The sequence below is a fragment of the Mustela putorius genome, unplaced genomic scaffold (genome assembly GCF_011764305.1).
Source record: "Mustela putorius furo isolate JIRA1106 unplaced genomic scaffold, ASM1176430v1.1 tig00000275_pilon_pilon_pilon, whole genome shotgun sequence".
NCBI classification, from domain to species: domain Eukaryota; kingdom Metazoa; phylum Chordata; class Mammalia; order Carnivora; family Mustelidae; genus Mustela; species Mustela putorius.
Genome location: NW_025421341.1, coordinates 19,484,926 through 19,502,740, shown reverse-complemented (window position 1 = coordinate 19,502,740; position 17,815 = coordinate 19,484,926). Strand labels below are relative to the sequence as shown.

Genomic DNA, 17,815 nt, shown 5'->3' with positions numbered 1-17,815 from the left:
AAATTTTGAAAACTTAGAACAATAAAAAACATAAAATATTTCATTAATGATTTTTATATTGATTAGCTATTGAAGTGATAATATTTTGGATGTATTAGGTACATAGAATATTTTATTAATAGAATATTCTGTTAAAATTAATTTCATGTTTCTTATAACTTCTTTAACATGACTCCTGTAAAATTGAAATATGGGGCTTGCATTATATTTCTGTTGGAGAGCCGTCTTTAAACCATTTAAAAATTTTTTTTTGTTTTTTTTAATTAACATATAATGTATTATTGGCCCCAGGTGTAGAGATCTGTGAATGGCCAGGATTACACACTTCACAGCACTCACCATAGAAGCCATAATTATTGTTATTAAACTGATAGTGTCATTAAGAGTCATAATTTCATCATATAAATTACTGTATAGCAAATTAGGGTCTCATTGGTTTATCTTACTCTTGTTGCTCAATTAATAAGAGATAAATAAACCCCACAAAAACTTTAGTCATTTCCTTCAACATCTTTTTATATTTTTGAGTTGTACATTATTATTAACCCATCACCCAAACCAGATATATAATGTTACTCTCATGACAGAAATTAGCAAAAATGAGCAATATCAAAAAATTCAAGAAGTATATATGGAAAAACCATCATTTGTCATCATTTATGAGAAAGCTATGCTGAAATGCAGATCACGGAAACTCTTTTATAAAATTATCTTTACTTATAAAGAGACTTTTTTTAAGATAACTTCCATTTTTATATGGTAAAGAGCGGGGGTAAAAAATCTATGAAATAAAATAAAAATATTTTGATCACTAAATGGTTCAAAGGATTTCAGAGAATATGAAGGCCAGGTATCATTATTTTTAAGTTAAAATTTTGTTAGAAAAAAGATGATTCAGGTCTACTGACATTTTATTAATGATATTCTTAACAATAATGTTGACAGCTTTAATGAGATTGCCAGTTGTTCAGTCTTTGAAGGTATTACTGTGAGACAGCAGATCAGGTGACTGAGACGGAGGGCCAACTTGGGACAGGGCTGGCAGAAATCTGTAACCTGAGGCCGTCTAACTGGTCTCCATGGTCACCAGGTTCAGAAGCACCCCAAAGTCTGAGAACCAGGAGATTCTTAGGGCAAATATAAAAATGCCTGAGGTATCCACTGTTATGTATATAGAGCAGAGATGAAAAAAATACAGCTTAGCCTCTATGGCCAGATACAATAATGAGCTAACAATACCCAGGGGCTCTATGCAGAAATGTTCTGCCCTCCTCCTGCCCAGCAATGTTGGGGCAAAATTTCTGTGCCAGAGGCAAGATACAGTATGTGCACATACTGTATCTATTGCTGGAGTGAGCTGTTAGTTGACAAGGATACATGGGGAAGACTGTTAGCAAATTGGTACATTTAACCCTGCACATGTCAGATTGTTAACAAAGCCTGTTGTTCTAGTTACTACTCGTGTAAATTAAAGCATTGCCCTTGAGTATTGATATAAATCAAGTATTTGGGGGATTCAGATGTACAATGACAACTTTTTTTTAATGGCTAAAAAAGACATTTCTTAAGAAAAATTCCTTTTTGAAAATATGGCATGAACTCAGATATAAGTGAATTCGCTGATTGGCCTTCCCCAGTGCAGACTGCCCCTCTTACTTATAACATAAAAATTCTAGGAAGATAATGCCAGTTAGTCTCTATACTGCTGTTGAGCTACCCCTAGAGTAGTGCCTGTTCGACACTTAGAGGATAGAGTGCCGTTTTTAATTAGGGCAAGCTCCATTTCTTTTTCAAAGACATTACCATTTGTTCAGCAAAAATAAATTTTAATCAAATGCTTAAATAATTTTTATTCCTGGAATAGCTTCCTTTCTTTCTGGGCTTGATTTTTAACAAAAATAATTTCCAATATTTAATTTTTCCCTTAAAGAGAAAAAAAAAGTCACCATTCCATTGGACATTTCTATTCCTAATCACTTATTTTTAAGTCTTAACAGAAACAACTGATGTGAACTTTACTTCTTTACTTTTAGTTAGGCTCTTGAGTTCCCAAGTCTTTAGAATCTGGGAAAGGTTTTAAAGCACTCTGTCTGGTTCAAGAACATTTTGGGGTGATTTTGTGCATGAACAGACAAACAAGTAATTAAATGACAAAAGCAGCATCTTTGTCTCTTATGCTATAAGAATAATTTTCTATACTGTAGCCATTTTCTCCTTGAATTAACCTTTTGTTTTTGTCTGCAAACCCTGAAATGCGATCTGGTTTAATTATTTTCTGACTCCTTAGTGCGCTGCTGGTCGTGCAGAAGGTTTATCCACGTGTCACAACTAACGAAGGTTTCAAAACTCTCCATAAATCTGTGAAACATCTGCTGTACACTCTGGACTCCCCAGCTCAAGGTATTGTACTTCCATCTTACTGTATTCAATTATGTGACATGAAGCCTGTTAGGAATATAAAGCGGAGTGCCACTGAAGCAATCATTTATAGATGATACCATTCTTGGGTAGGCAAATATGCCTGGACTAAATCTGGATCTCTAGCTAATCAAAGAAAGGAAGAAATGGCTGAAAAAGAGGCTGTGACTTTCTAGAATGTTTATATTTAGGTGAAAATGATTTCTCTTAGCTTGTAAAACTGTGTTTATACTTGGTATGTAAAATACTGGGACCAAGCCTCAACAAATAGATTCCTACCACTTTTTGGAACAGAAGCCTATACTGAATTGCAGGATTTTTACCCTCATTTCCAAATTTTGGCTTTTTAATCAGGATGAATTTTTCATTGGTAAAAATGTATCCCTCAGGGTGCCTGGGTGGCTCAGTTGGTTAAAGCCACTGCCTTCGGCTCAGGTCGTGATCCCAGGGTCTTGGGATTGAGCCCCCCACCGGGCTCTCTGCTCAGCAGGGAGCCTGCTTCCCTTCCCCTCTCTCTCTGCCTGCTTGTGATCTCTGTAAAATAAATAAATAAAATCTTAAAAAAAAATGTATCCCTCAACCAGCCATCTTGAAAATACATGATGCACATTCGTGTTTGAATATATTGGTATAAATCTGCTGTCATTCCCAGTAAGATAAGCTATCGCATGTTGCTAGTGAGTCATACCATGTCACCTTTGCATGGATGCAATAGCATTACATACCGCCTGCATGGATGTACACAGATCTATACATGCAGACACATACAGACAAAAATTTAGGGCCATTAAGAATAAGTCTCTACTTTCAAGTACCAGGTAAAATGTGTGGTTAGCATTTTCTCTTCCGAATGAGTTTAAAATTATGTTCTCTCAGCTGAGTTTGTCAGCTTTCAAATATGTGGATTTTATCTTTAGATTACAAAGTACGAAGTCTGAGAGCATCAGGTCACAAGCTGATTGTTCATTATACTCTTGCTCATTAAGCTGTTAGTTTTCATGCGGATGCAGGTTTGGATAGACTTTGAAGAATTCTCATTGGATGGTCTGACATATCGTTGCAAACCAATTTCTGTAAGGCTAGAACATGTTTTATATCTACAATTACAGAATTAATGACTAGGTTGCAAGATTGATTGTTGTTAAATTTAATGGTCCTGACAAACATTGGGAAAAAATGCTTGCTCTTAAAAAAAAAAAAAAAAAAGAAAAAGAAAAGAAATGGTCCAGGCCAGGAAACCAGACCGTACTAACAAACACTAATTATATCCTCTCTATTTTTTTTATTTGCATTTTGAAGACTTGAGAACTTCGAGTTTCTTCCTACCAGTCTTTTTCTTTTCATCTTCAGACTCAACACCTTATAATTACATAAAATAAAGGGATAAAGTTAAAAAAATTCTTACAAAGGACAAAAGCCCATCAATGGTCTGCTTAGAAGCCAGAGAAGTAAGCAGCACTTCTAATTAACTGAGGCTTCAAAACACTTTCCCTGGCAAACAGTACAGCTCAGTTTTCAGTATTTCAGAATGGCCATGTCTCATGTCTGTGTGTATGCTAATGATTTTGGAATGTATCAAAACATGTCTTTGGATGGTCAAGTTGACCAGGAAAGACTGATTCAAAGACATGTGTTGCTGTTTATAAAATTTGAGGGGCTTACAGTCATTTTTTAAAATTTCCTACACTTGTGACTTCATCCATGTGATGATTAATACAGTAGCATTAAAGTCAGTTCCTGAAAGTCATTAGCCCATAATCCCTACTTGCTTTGGTGGAAATTTTTTGGTCTTTGAAAAATTCTTCTAGGTATTTCTGGGAATTCTTTAGCGAACTAAAACTTACTGAAGGCTGAACCAGTGACCTTAGTTCAACAATGCAGGGGTCTCTAGCCCCAGGAACAGATACCTGCCATGTTTCCAAGGCGAGCTGGTGCTTAGTCTTCAGGGCTTTTTTAGCAGTATTGTGGAAACAGCACACTTCTCCTTTGGCTTTGTGCTAAGTTAAGCAGGAGTGGGGCAGTGTTTCACAGTATAGTTGCCTGGGCTCTCTCTAATGTATGGCAGGGTTCAGATAGCTTTGAAACTCTCATACCACTCTTTCAAAGAAGGAAAATAAGAAGTAGTACTTTTTGTGTCAGTGCTAAGTGCTTTATTATCTTAAATCACTTTCTTCATGAAAAGAAGTCTATGAGATAGAAATATTATTTTGTTGTACAGACAAAGAAACTGAGGCATAGGGAGACTGGGCACTTCACCAACGTTAGCCACCCAGCAGGTTACCGAACTAAGATTAGAACCTGGATCTGTCTGTCCCCAAAGCCAGTTGCCGTGAACTCTTTGCCAGATGACCTTACTCACATTTACTTCCTGGGACACATACATACCTGATTCCAAGATGCTTCATGTGGTCATGCAAGTACCCGCCATCCTCAGACCTCAGAACAGCTCCCACTTTCAGCTGCTCAATAGTTGGACTCATCATGACAGATTCCTTCCCACATAAGTTTTTCTTCACCCATTTCCCATTCCTTTCTACACACTGATTCTTGCAGACCTTTCCTGTCCTCTCTATCTGAGACTGAACACACTTTAAGATTTCTTTAGGTGACTCCTCAGCAACCATGACAATATAGGAACTCTAATAAAGAGGAAGGAGATTGTCTCCTAATATCCTGTGTTAGGGATGGAAAACTCAGTTCTGCCCCAGTCAGGATCCCTGCCTCAGTTCATATGCTTTAGTATTTCTATTTGTAAACACTGAGTTTTGAAAACAGAGATTATCTTTGTGACTCATTGAAGTTTGCTCTTTTGCAAAGTAGTAAATGATATGAAATTACTTCTTTAAATGGAAAACCATCCTTACTGATGAAGAGGTTATCTGTGCACTAGATTTCTTTCTGTTTTAAATATGCCTAATCCTACAAATAAAAAAGAAGTAAAATCTTATTTTTTAACAATCCGTAAAACTTTCCACTTCATAAAGCCTATTTAGTACATTATTTCTTCCAAGATATTTTATAGTCCAGAGGGAAAAGTGACCAGGTCCCTACTCATTGTCAGGTTACAAAGTTAATTTCTATTAGTTACTCATTTTAATTGCTTGATGAGGAAGAAAAACTCCATAACCATTTAGTATACAAAAGCCAATAAACTTTCTCAGCATTACATAAGAATTCAAACTGAGCAAGATTTGATCTTAGAAAAATGGTTTATATACTTTTACATTGGAAATGTATGAATCTCAACAGAACTCTATCCCTGATTCTTCTAAATAAGCATGCCAACAAGCAATAGGTATTACCACTATTAATTAGGTTTATTTTTTCTGGGTATCTTCATTCTTGTTTCTTTAGCTCACTAATGCATTGCTATCTCTAGAGTAATAAAATTCAGCTGCATCTTGAGCAGAGCACAGGAAAACTCTGCTCTGCTGAACAGGAAAACTGAAAAAGACCCTGTGCTAGGTACTAGGAAAGGTGCAAACATGACTCACATACCACTGATACAGAGGTGGACGAGGAGGTCTTTCATTTAGTGATAGTCTCTTTTACACACATAATTTAAATAAACATCGATCAGCACCAGAAAAGTATGGATGATTGCATAGTTTTGCAATAGGACCTTTATGGAAAGCCTTTAAAGCACACTAACTAGGGACAATGGGAGAACTCTTAATGCCAGTAATAAAATATCCTATTGAAAGAAATTAGATCAGTGTTAAAAATACCAGCACTGAAATATACTGGATTATAAGGAATAAGTAGTGTCTCAAGAGGAGCCTGCAAGAATTGATCCCTTTTCCCTAAAGGGCTGAGTGAAAGCTTTGGATTTACGGTTTTTATTTATGCAGTAGCCATTAAAGTACTCTCATGTTCAATTTTTCATGTGAATACTGTTGCACACTTATTTTTTTATGATACAGTGTTATGTGGCAAGCTGAATCAGCAACCTATTTAACATCGAGGGGCAATTCACAGTGTTGAATTAGACCTTCCCATATGGTTTCCATTAGTTAGTGATTGCCTTCCACACTTTGAAACTTCATATTATTTGAGACCACTAACGGTTCTGTTAATACGACCCAATTTGCATTCACAGCTGCATTCAGTTGAAATCAGTGACTGCTTTTTGAAAGATGGAAAATATAGATTTGTGATAGCAGATGTTTCCTAAGGCTACATTCTTGACAACTGAAGGCAAAAAAATCCAGTGACCTGGAAGACTGAAAATTGGGCCTCATTTGTTTAACAAATCATGTGGTAGACACAATCTGTATTATAGTATTCAAGAGTCATCTGTGCATACAGTTCTTAGGATAAAATAATGTCATGTTTGACAGAGAATTTCTTAGAAATGTATGTGCTTGACCATTGAGGTTATTCTGATTAGCAGGTACATATTACCTATAAATATCCTGAATGTTTCCAACAGAAAAAAGATAGATATATTTTATAATATCTTTTGCAGAAAAATTCTGCAGATTATTCTGCATTTTCTTCCCATTTATTTACCTGTGATGATTTTTGCTACAAAAAATAAATCCTTGAAGCAAATATGTTAAGTGCTTACTTCCATAAATGTCATTTCTGTAGGTGGCTCTGATAATGTGACGCATGTGTGGCACGAGGAAGATGGGCAGTTACTGTCCCCAAGCAGCTTGGCTGCACAGTAAGTCTTTCTTTGTTGTTTGTTTCTACACTAGTAGGTAACTTGTCTGAATAAGCAATCAACACAATTTATAAATTTATATAATTCATTTATCAGTTTGTAAAACTTTGAAATAGAAAAATCCACTATTGACTAACCAAGAAAAGCACATAGCTCAAAAGTAGTAAAGTTGAAACTTATTTTTTCATATTATCCAGGGACATTTCTGGAGACTGAAACATGAGCTTCTCTTTTTTCAGTTGTAATATTGTATATAACTAGATCCATAGTGTCCTGTCTGGATGGTTATTTTATGTCTCTGAGGAAAATCTAGGTGGAGGTCGAATTTCCAACTTTTTTAAGGTCTTTCATTATAAAACTTGTATAAGCATCCAATTTTTCACATTGTGACTTATTTTATTTTTTAAAAATCACAGTATTTCTTATGCCAGTCAAGATAATACAAAATTTGTTTGCTTCTGTAGCATTTGTGTAGGTAAAACTGTTTATAGGTAATTTAATTTTGGACTCTTATTGGGGCATGTAAATATGTTGTCCTAGAAATAGGCAGTGGAAATGACAACAGTAGCATTGGCTTCTGAAGACCATTAATGTGAGCAGTGCTCTGAAGTAACTGTACTAGTCAACGTGGGGAATGAATGCGGGCGCCTGTGGAAGCTGACTGAAGGAAATTCCTGTAACTCAAGGCAAATTTAGAGACTAGGTGGCCTGTTATGTAAACATTGTTTCGGCCCGATAAAGTATACTATTGACATTTTTTTAATTTCAGTCCTGAAAGATAAATTTCTGTGCTAATGGAAATTTGTACAAATAAAAGCAAATAGTAGGACTTATTTTTAGCCATTTTTTTTTCTTTCTGAAATACGATCTATGCAGTTGTTTATAAACTTTCTATTATTTGATGAGAAGTTCCAACTCTGGATAAATTCTAGGCATATTCCATAAACAGCCACCTTGTAGGTCTGTTCCCACATTTCTCCTCCCCTAAGGTGGCTGAACCAGGTGTTCTTTCCAGAGCAATCAAGCAACCTTGTAAAATTTCTCCCTAGCTAGGATGCCGTGTTCCAAAAAGTTGGGCTTTTATCCACATTCCTTATAGAGCTGTCAAAAATACTTAAAAAAAAAAAAAACCAAACCCAAAAAACAAAAACAAAACCTTTGTATTGAAACAACTGTATGCTTATTGTTGAAACCAGGTACCTTTTTATCAGAGCCTTGAGACATTCATAGCATTGATAACACTAGCACTTCAGACCACAAATTCCAGAAACAGTGTACTTGCTGGCAGCTAGCTGACAGTTTATTAGAAAGAATTCAGTACTTTTAAGATGGTTCTTGTTGAGGTTGATGAAATTAAGGGATTTTTTTCTTGGAGATCCTTTCCATTCCCATTTTAAAATAGTCACAGAGTGGCAATATTTGGCATAAAATAAAGGAATTTTTTGGTCTAGAATTTTCTAAAGAAGCTGCTTAAAAATATTTTTCCCTCATTGCTCTTCTCTCTTCTTCTTTCTGTCCTTAGGTTATTATTTGTATTATTCTGATGGTATATGTGTGCACACTCACAAGCTCATCCTTCATTGCAAACATTCTTGGAAAATAATAGGATTGTATACAAAAGATACGTAAATAGTTTAAAAGAATAATTAGATTTTTATGCTAAAGCAGTGGCACATACATATGGAATCTTAATTTTCAGAGTATATTAAATGTAATCACCAAAATCTTGACAGTCAAATGTTCTTCCTGAAGCTAAGAGAATGGCTTAGATAATATTTCAAGGTCACTTTTAGTGCAACCTTCTTCTGCTTCTATTTTAAGCTTGAAAATTCACCATGAGAATCCCTTGTGTTATTCCACATAGGTTAGATCTGTATTTCCATATTGTGCACTATACCAGGATGCAAATGGTTCTGTGCTATAGTAACTACAACACATGGAAATGGTTACTTTTTTTTTTTTTTTAGTGTGGAAGCTGTCAATTGTATTTATTAATTTTTTTAAAGATTTTATTTATTCATAAGAGAGAGAAAGAGCAGAGTGAGAGAGAGCACAAGTGGATTATGGGGCAGAGGGAGAAGCAGACGCCCCGCTGAGTAGGGAGTCCCTCAAGGCTCAATCCCAGCACCCTAAGATCATGACCTGATCTGAAGGTGGACGCTTAACCCACTGAGCCACCCACTTCATCTTTATTTTTATTTATTTTTATTTATTTATTTTTTTAGTTTTACCATTTTATTTTATTTATTTTTTTTTAATTTTTTATTTTTTATAAACATATATTTTTATCCCCAGGGGTACAGGTCTGTGAATCACCAGGTTTACACACTTCACAGCACTCACCAAATCACATACCCTCCCCAATGTCCATAATCCCACCCCCTTCTCCCAAACCCCCTCCCCCCAGCAATCTTCAGTTTGTTTTGTGAGATTAAGAGTCACTTATGGTTTGTCTCCCTCCCAATCCCATCTTGTTTCATTTATTCTTCTTCTACCCACTTAAGCCTCCATGTTGCATCACCACTTCCTGATATCAGGGAGATCATATGATAGTTGTCTTTCTCTGCTTGACTTATTTCACTAAGCATGATACGCTCTAGTTCCATCCATGTTGTTGCAAATGGCAAGATTTCATTTCTTTTGATGGCTGCATAGTATTCCATTGTGTATATATACCACTTCATCTTTAAATGAGGGTCAGCTATCTGGCCAATTAACTATGCTCTGAGTGCCATGTTAGAGACTTCTCTTGCTGTAGATTGTTTTTTCTCTTTAAAGTTCTTCAAGGATCCCGTGGAATAGACCCACATTTCAAATACCCCTAAGGGTATTTAAAATGCTTTGACATTAATGGGAACATTTTTCTACATGTTTATTTAGCTATACCAGGATAAGGCTCTTTCCTTAGTATTTGAATAAAATCTAAGTTAAAAATCTGACAGAATTAGTTAATTTATATATTGTGCAGTTTGATTCAAAGTCGATGATCCCCAGATCAGTTATTGACATTTATGCTATCTCTCCTGTCCATGAAACTCAGTCACAGACACTAAGGGAAGATGTTACAAAGTAAAGAGATGCAGCCTCATAGTTGAAGTGACAGGGCACACACAACACACACGTATTTACTCACTCTAATGATGCCTCAGAAATCCTAGACTGTATCTCATATGCCATTCAGGCTGAAGGGAGACCTGAAAGTGGTTAATTTGGAAACATTAAATTGGTTGCGTAAAGAAAAGGAAGGAACTTTTCTTTTTTCTTTTTTTTTTAAATATTTTATTTATTTATTTGACAGAGGGAGAGAGATCACAAGTAGGCAGAGAGAGAGAGAGAGAAGCAGGCTCCCTGCTGAGCAGAGAGTCCGATGTGGGGCTCGATCCCAGGACCCTGGGATCATGACCCGAGCTGAAGGCAGAGGCTTAACCCACTGAGCCACCCAGGCGCCCCAGGAAGGAACTTTTCATGGTTGAATTATATTCCACTAGTTTTTAAAGTCACAATTAAATAAATTTAAATTTATTTGAAGAATGTTTTAGGTGGGGGCGCCTGGGTGGCTCAGTGTGTTAAGCCACTGCCTTTGTCTCAGGTCATGATCTCAGGGTCCTGGGATCGAGCCCTGTATCAGGCTCTCTGCTCAGAGGGGAGCCTGCTTCCCCCTCTCCCTCTGCCTGCCTTTCTAACTACTTGTGATCTGTCTCTGTCAGATAAATAAAATCTTTAAAAAAAAAAAAAAGAATGTTATAGGTGGAAGGGATTAGCAGGTCATTCAGCCCCCCACATCTCATTTTACAGGGGAAGGAACTGAAGCCCAGAGGGGTTTTCAGATTTAGAGGAGACAAAAGAAAAAGAAAAGAAAAACATATAAGACTCGTAAGTTACACTTACATTGAAAAATTATTTATCATTAAAAAAAGGAAAAATTATTCATTGTTTATCTGAAATTCATTTTTTAAAGATTTTATTTATTTGACAGAGAGATAGCACAAGTAGGCAGAGCAGCAGGCAGAGGGAGAGGGAGAAGCAGGCTCCCAGCTGGGCAGGAAGCCTGACGTTGGATTTGATCCCAGAACCCTGGGATCATGAACTGAGCTGAAGGCAGCCGCTGAACCAGCTGAGCCATCCAGACAGATTTAACTGGGACTCCTGTATTTCATCAGGCTACCTTAGCCCCATAATTTTTTTTCTTTCATATGAATGTGCCTAAAAATAATATTATGATCACTTATGACTGGATATTAAAAAAACTAAACCTAAAGATAATTCCCATAGAGAAGTAAGCACTCAGAGGGTGCAGAGCGAGTGTGCCCTTTAGGCCAGATGGAGGAAGATGTTCTACTTCACAGTTTTAATGCCCACTTCAACCAGTGCCAAACAACCAGGGACTTAAATGATCTCAATAAAATAGCTTTATCCTCTTTTTATATGACTCAGTTTATATATTCTTTTCTAATTCTGTAGGCTCCTACTACTGGAAAGCTTTGAAGATGCTGTCTTAAATATATCAGCAGATAGTCCTTACATTCCTTACTTGGCATGTGTGAGAAATGTCACTGACAATTTGGCCAAGGGATCACAAGGTAATACTCTTCTTACTACTCAAAATGCTGCTTAGGGTTCTAATTCTGTTTCAAGACATTTGCTTAAAAAATAAAGAGAAGGGTTTTTAAAAGATTTTAGTTTCCATATGTATGAGTTTCAGTTTGGTAGTTTGGTATATGAAGGTAATATTAATTGTGATATTATATTGTTACTTCTGTTCCTGCTGCGGGTACTTCTGGTCACCTGGAGAAACTTTAATGTGCAATGACCACGTAACAGAAAATATGATAATGACCACCCAGACAAACTTGCCAAGTTCCTGGAATTATTAGTAGTTCATATAACCCTTCATGGCATTTTCTGTATCCCTAATAATCTTATATATCAAGAAATAATGAAGAATGAGCAGGTGTAAATTATTTATAAACAAAGGATTTTTGTGTGGCAGAGTGTTTTTACCTACATCCTTATACACCTTATTTTCAATTTTCTGCCTTCCTGGACAGTCATTAAGATGGCATTTAATCAGACGTCTCTTTTCCTTTTTCAAGAGAAAATCTTGATTTTCTCACCTTTTCCAAAGGGTCTACATTCACTTTGCTCACACCAAAATAATTTCTTGAGACTTAATGGCAAGAAATGGCACAGCAAATATTTAAGCATGGTGTCTGTTTACTAGGCATGAATTAATCAAGGTGTTGGAAGGGCATATATATGTCACAGTGATTATGCAATCTAGTCTCCCCCAAACACTTCAACTTAATAGTATATTCAAAAGTCAGAGATCAAAGCAGATTCAGTTCACGAAGAGCCAAAAGTGCGTAGTACCTTTGCTAGAAATATTTTTGTCTCTAAGCAGAATATCTATGAATATTTTAAAAATAATGAACTCTGGGGGCGCCTGGGTGGCTCAGTGGGTTAAGCCGCTGCCTTCGGCTCAGGTCATGATCTCAGAGTCCTGGGATCGAGCCCCACATCGGGCTCTCTGCACAGCAGGGAGCCTGCTTCCTCCTCTCTCTCTGCCTGCCTCTCTGCCTACTTGTGATCTCTCTCTCTCTCTCTGTCAAATAAATAAATAAATAAATAAATCTTAAAAAAAAAAAAAAAAATAATGAACTCTGTAGTCTCCATGGTTCAAGGAAAGGTTAAATTTTCACTTGTCTTATATTTAGATTGAACTAGGCCATTATCTTAGGAAAAACTTAGCAGTAAATTAGGATAAAGGTGTTTTTCAAATGGGCTTCCTAAGTGACCTTGCAGTTCACATAAGGTAACTCTTTACTCTTCCTTTACAGAAAATTTAAGACTCCTGCAGTCCATGATTTCATTTAAAAAATCTTTTCTTCAAGATGGTTTTTATGAGGATTACTTTTCTTCAGTTCCTGAAGTCCTGAAATCAACAGTAAGTCGTGAAAGAAAAAATAAATAAATAAACCATGACATTTTCTATAATACTCTGGCAAGGTATATTTTCAGTTTAAGTTTTAAATCTATGTCTTTATAAATATGGGTCCTATTTTGACTATATTAATGCCAGAAAAGGGAGAGGACAAAAGTGTTCTTATGCTATAAAATGGCATTTTGTTCTTAATTGGTGGATATCTCTATATATGAAGTGACCCATAAAGGCCTAATTATAGTATTCACATACAAAAAGGGATGGCTAATAATATGGTTATCTCATTAAGCTTTGTAATTTCAGAATAGTATTCATAATATGATTTCCAATTTAAGTTTGCCTCAGTTTTTAGAAGTATAAACGTTGCTCTTAAAAGCTGGTGTTTAGACTTTCGTGTGCAGAAATCTCAGAAGTTGACTAACCTATTTTTATTGTCATCAGCAGTAGAAAGTAGTAAATCATATTAAGATGTATGATATTAAAGGAGGGAAAGCAGTAGAAAAAAATTTTAAACTCTGAAATTTGAATTGGTTCAAATTTATCTATTATTCTTTGTTTAGCTCATGCATATAGTATATAGGTTATCGTGATATTTCACATCATTTCTTAAATAACCCTATTAAAATTTGAAAATAGCTTTCCTAGTAAGAACAGCAGTTTAACTGAATTTATGCAGGCAGGGATAAAGCAAAATTATAACTGGTTTATTCAGGGCAAGCAAGATGACTTTCTGTGTAGTCAACATGGTCTAATTAAGTAGGCATCCAAAACATATGTCCATGTGTAGTACAAGTAGGTAATGCTAGTAAGATTACCTACATTTTGTCCTGGTCTTCTACACAAATCAAAATTTCTAATGCATCTAATTTAGCAGTATCTTAATTTGTTTGTGCAAATGAAAAGGAAGTTATGCATTCATCTGGAAAATTCCTACTCATCCTTCAAGGACAAGTTTAAATGTCACTTCTATAATATTAGAGTATTGCCTTTCTCCCTGCTTCTCAGCCAGGATAATGGCTTTGTGTGCACATAATATTTATCCATTCATTCATTCAATCCATCATCTATGGTCCCATAACACTAATCTATTTATTCAAAAGACATAATCTGTAACCCCAAAGTCCTTACACCAATCCACTGTAGCAGATGGGAAAGCAGACCAATAATCATAACACAGTGAAATAAGCCTTGTGGCATGTGGATGGACAGGATTCTGTGTATGGAAGTGTGAGATTGAACTTTGGGGGATGAGAGTGGAGAGAAGAAATCGCATGGAGGACATAATGCTTGCTCTTAATGGGCAGAGTGGGATTAGGTTGCAGTCCTGCATTTCACACACACAGACCTACATTTGTTAAGACAGAGGTGTGAACCTGAAGGACAGACATGTTCCCTTCTGGAGTATAAGGTGCCTATGGGAGAGACAGGAAAGGGAACTGCAGAGAGACAGGGCCCAGATCCGTCTACTTAGTCACCAAGTTTGAATCTTGTCTGGAAAGTTGTGCATTTGATAGGAAGTAAAATTTTCATTTTAGAAAGAGGTCGCTCTTGCAGAACTATGCAGGACAGAATGGAGAAGAGCCAGGTAGGTGATTTTAGCAGTAACCTAAGCAAAAAGTGAGCCCTGCACTTTGTCAGTGGCAGAAAGAGAAGGAAGAGACATTTGAAGAATGGGGTGTAGGAGGTTAGGTGACACAACACAGCAGCCAGTGGGCATAAGCGAGAGGAGTCTGATAGCAGTGAGATTTCTGACTATTGAAACTTACTACTTAGCTTTATAGCATGATGTGTGAGTAAGGTCTGTTTCCCTCCCTAGAGGGTAAATTCAGATAAAATGTTGCCTTTTGTATCTCTAAAGTCCCATATTTGCCACATAGTAGGAGCTCAAGATAACTCATGGATGTGTGAACAAATGAGGGTGTGAAAAGAGAGTCTGGTGGTGTAGTTGTGTCACCTGGACAATTTTTCACTGTGGTTCTCAACTTGTGAAGTAGCGAGGCAGCACAAAATGTACACCAGGGAAATTGGAACAATCCATTCTCAATCATTTACACTCATGGAATGGGAGATAGATGTGAGAATAATTTAAAACAGCATCCACGTTTTGAAGATACTGCTCCACTGGGGGGTTACATTATGAAAAAAGTTCTAGAAGCCACAGAAGTGGAAATAAACACAATCCTGTCACTTGTGTAGAAAATCTGTTGTCATTTACAAGTATGGCTGCTATTTTTAGTTGACAGAACCCCTACATTCCAGGACTGTAAGCTCCCCGAGGACATTGTTAAGTCTGTTCCTCTTCTGTTGTATTCTCAGCACCAGGTGTATGGACACATGGAAAATGTCCAGTGTGTATCACTGAAAGAATGAAGATAAATTCTTACAGTTTTACAGCAGGAGATGATTTTAACTTTCTTGCTTTGCCTTCTCTGGTAATTAGTATCTTAATTGTGACAGTTAGGGCCTACCTGTTCTAAAACTTGACTTGTGGCATTTCTAAGAAGGTTTAGATCCTCCAAAATGTCAAATGCTTGTCATTCAAAAGTGACTTCTCCTGTTCCTACCCCTCTTTTCTAGTCCTAACATTGAACTTCTCCTGAGCTTTTATGTTTTCTCCTTTGTTCATTGTAAGAAGGAAGGCTTCCTGATTGGGGAACTGCACATAAAGTGGATATTCCCCAGATTGTGCAGAAATATGGGTAACACAGTATTTTTATTGTAACACCTTTAATTTTTTAAATAAGTTCTTTTCCCTTGCATTTACTTGCCAAGAGCCCAGGAGCATTGCTGTTTTATCGGTTTTATACCTATGATATTTTGAGATTTTTTTTTTTTTTTTTGAGGTGGGGTGGGTGCAGAGGGAGAGATAGAAAGAGAATTTTAAGCAGCTCCATTCCCAGCGTGAGCCCAATGCAGGGCTCAATCTCACAACCCTGAGATCATGACCAGAGCTGAATTCAAGAGTTGGACACCCAATCAACTGAGCCCCAGGTGCACTGATAATTTGAGTTCTTATTTAAATGTAACTTAACGTTTCTGTTTCAGATGCATTCAGGGACCAGGGGCACTGGGGAATACAGTCACAGCTGGACATGGAGTTAGTTATGGGTCATTGTTCAAGTTTGACCTGAGCTTCTCTTCACTATGTGGACCAGGGTCATGATAAAGGAGAGAAGGACTCTACATGAGGTTCTGACAGACCCACAATCTGGATTTGACACATACTTTTGAAGATAGAATTTTAATTCTTTGAATTTATGATTATTAATGATCCATGAAGCTTCTAAAAATTTAATGCCTGCATTGCTTTTAGAGGAAAGTAATAAATAATGACAAATACTGAATGACTATCGGGTTGCTCCTTGATGCCCCACAATGTATTCCACATGGACCCTGAATTAACCCTTATTTCAGAGAACCAATTCTACTTCAGTAGCATGGCTACACTTCCAATTTCTCCTTCAATAATTTTTATGTTAGCAAGCAAGGATTATACTGTATGGACTTTTACTGGTTTCTTACACATGTATGTCAAACTTGCATTAAAAAATATATTTGGTTCAAAATATATACATACATATTTATTTAGGTCTCTACTGAGTAAAAGTCTCATATTTAATATACCCTCAAAGCTTGATTAAAACAAATTTATTGGGCTACCAGTATTTATCCTTTTATGTATGAAATCACTAAAAGCCACTGGATGATGTGGCAGGAAGCCTTGGCTCCATTCATTAAAAATTTAATCATATCTAGTATTTGGAAAATCAAAGGAAGGAATAGAATGGCAAACACGGAGTTACAGCTGATAAAACAATGGGACCTGTAATGGAAGTTTTCTCACAGCAGAGACTAGTGAATAGAATTTTAATATGCATGAGGCTATTTTAGGTAGTTCAAAGCCAGAAGTCAATTAGAATATTAAATACAGTAAAAAATAGACCAATGATATTTACTATCTAAGATGATCAGTGTTTAATTGCTCCTGCCTCCATGTAGTTACTATAAATCTTTCATCTAAGACACATAATTGTGCCTTTCCCATTTGATATATGGGAAGAAACATCCCTAAACATTTGCTTGGATCATAAAATATTTCATTTCCATTGTAATGCAACTTCTGATTGAAATTGAGTTGCAATGAATGACACCTGCATTTGCTTCCTTAAGTGTTGCTCCAAATTATTTGACCTTCCTCTCTCTTTCTTTCTCTCTCTCTCTCTTTTTTTTTTTTTTTGAGAGACAGAGGAGGGGGGAGGGGCAGAGAGAGAAAGTATCTTTTTTTTTTTTTTAAAGATTTTATTTATTTATCAGAGAGAGAGGGCGAGAGAGCAAGCACAGGCAGACAGAATGGCAGGCAGAGGCAGAGGGAGAAGCAGGCTCCCTGAGGAGCAAGGAGCCCGATGTGGGACTCGATCCCAGGACGCTGGGATCATGACCTGAGCCGAAGGCAGCTGCTTAACCAACTGAGCCACCCAGGCGTCCCGAGAGAAAGTATCTTAAGCAGACTCGACACTCAGCATGGAGCCCAATGTGGGGCTTCATCTCATGACCCTGAGATCATGACGTGAGCTGAAATCAAGAGTTAAATCTTAGCTGACTGAGCTCAGGTGCCCCAAATTATTTGACTTCTTAAAAGGAATAGCTCCAGGGTAGCTTCTAAGCACAGCAGAACTTTTAAGTACTTCCAGAGAACAAAGGCACCCGGTTTTCCTCAGTAGATAAGAGGGTAGAAGATAATGTCCAAAACATTGCTGACACTTCTGAAAATCCAAGTTTATTCCCAT

General features: G+C 36.6%; 1 protein-coding gene across 1 annotated transcript in view; it reads left to right on the top strand.

The window, feature by feature from the left end:
* Window positions 1-17,815, top strand: part of ABCA12 (ATP binding cassette subfamily A member 12) — a 168,928-nt gene that overhangs the window by 74,801 nt on the left and 76,312 nt on the right. The window contains exons 8-11 of the mRNA XM_004767004.3: window positions 2,288-2,400; window positions 7,012-7,087; window positions 11,549-11,667; window positions 12,925-13,031. Coding sequence (XP_004767061.1) covers window positions 2,288-2,400; window positions 7,012-7,087; window positions 11,549-11,667; window positions 12,925-13,031 — 415 coding nt within the window. The remainder of the gene's footprint in view (window positions 1-2,287; window positions 2,401-7,011; window positions 7,088-11,548; window positions 11,668-12,924; window positions 13,032-17,815) is intronic.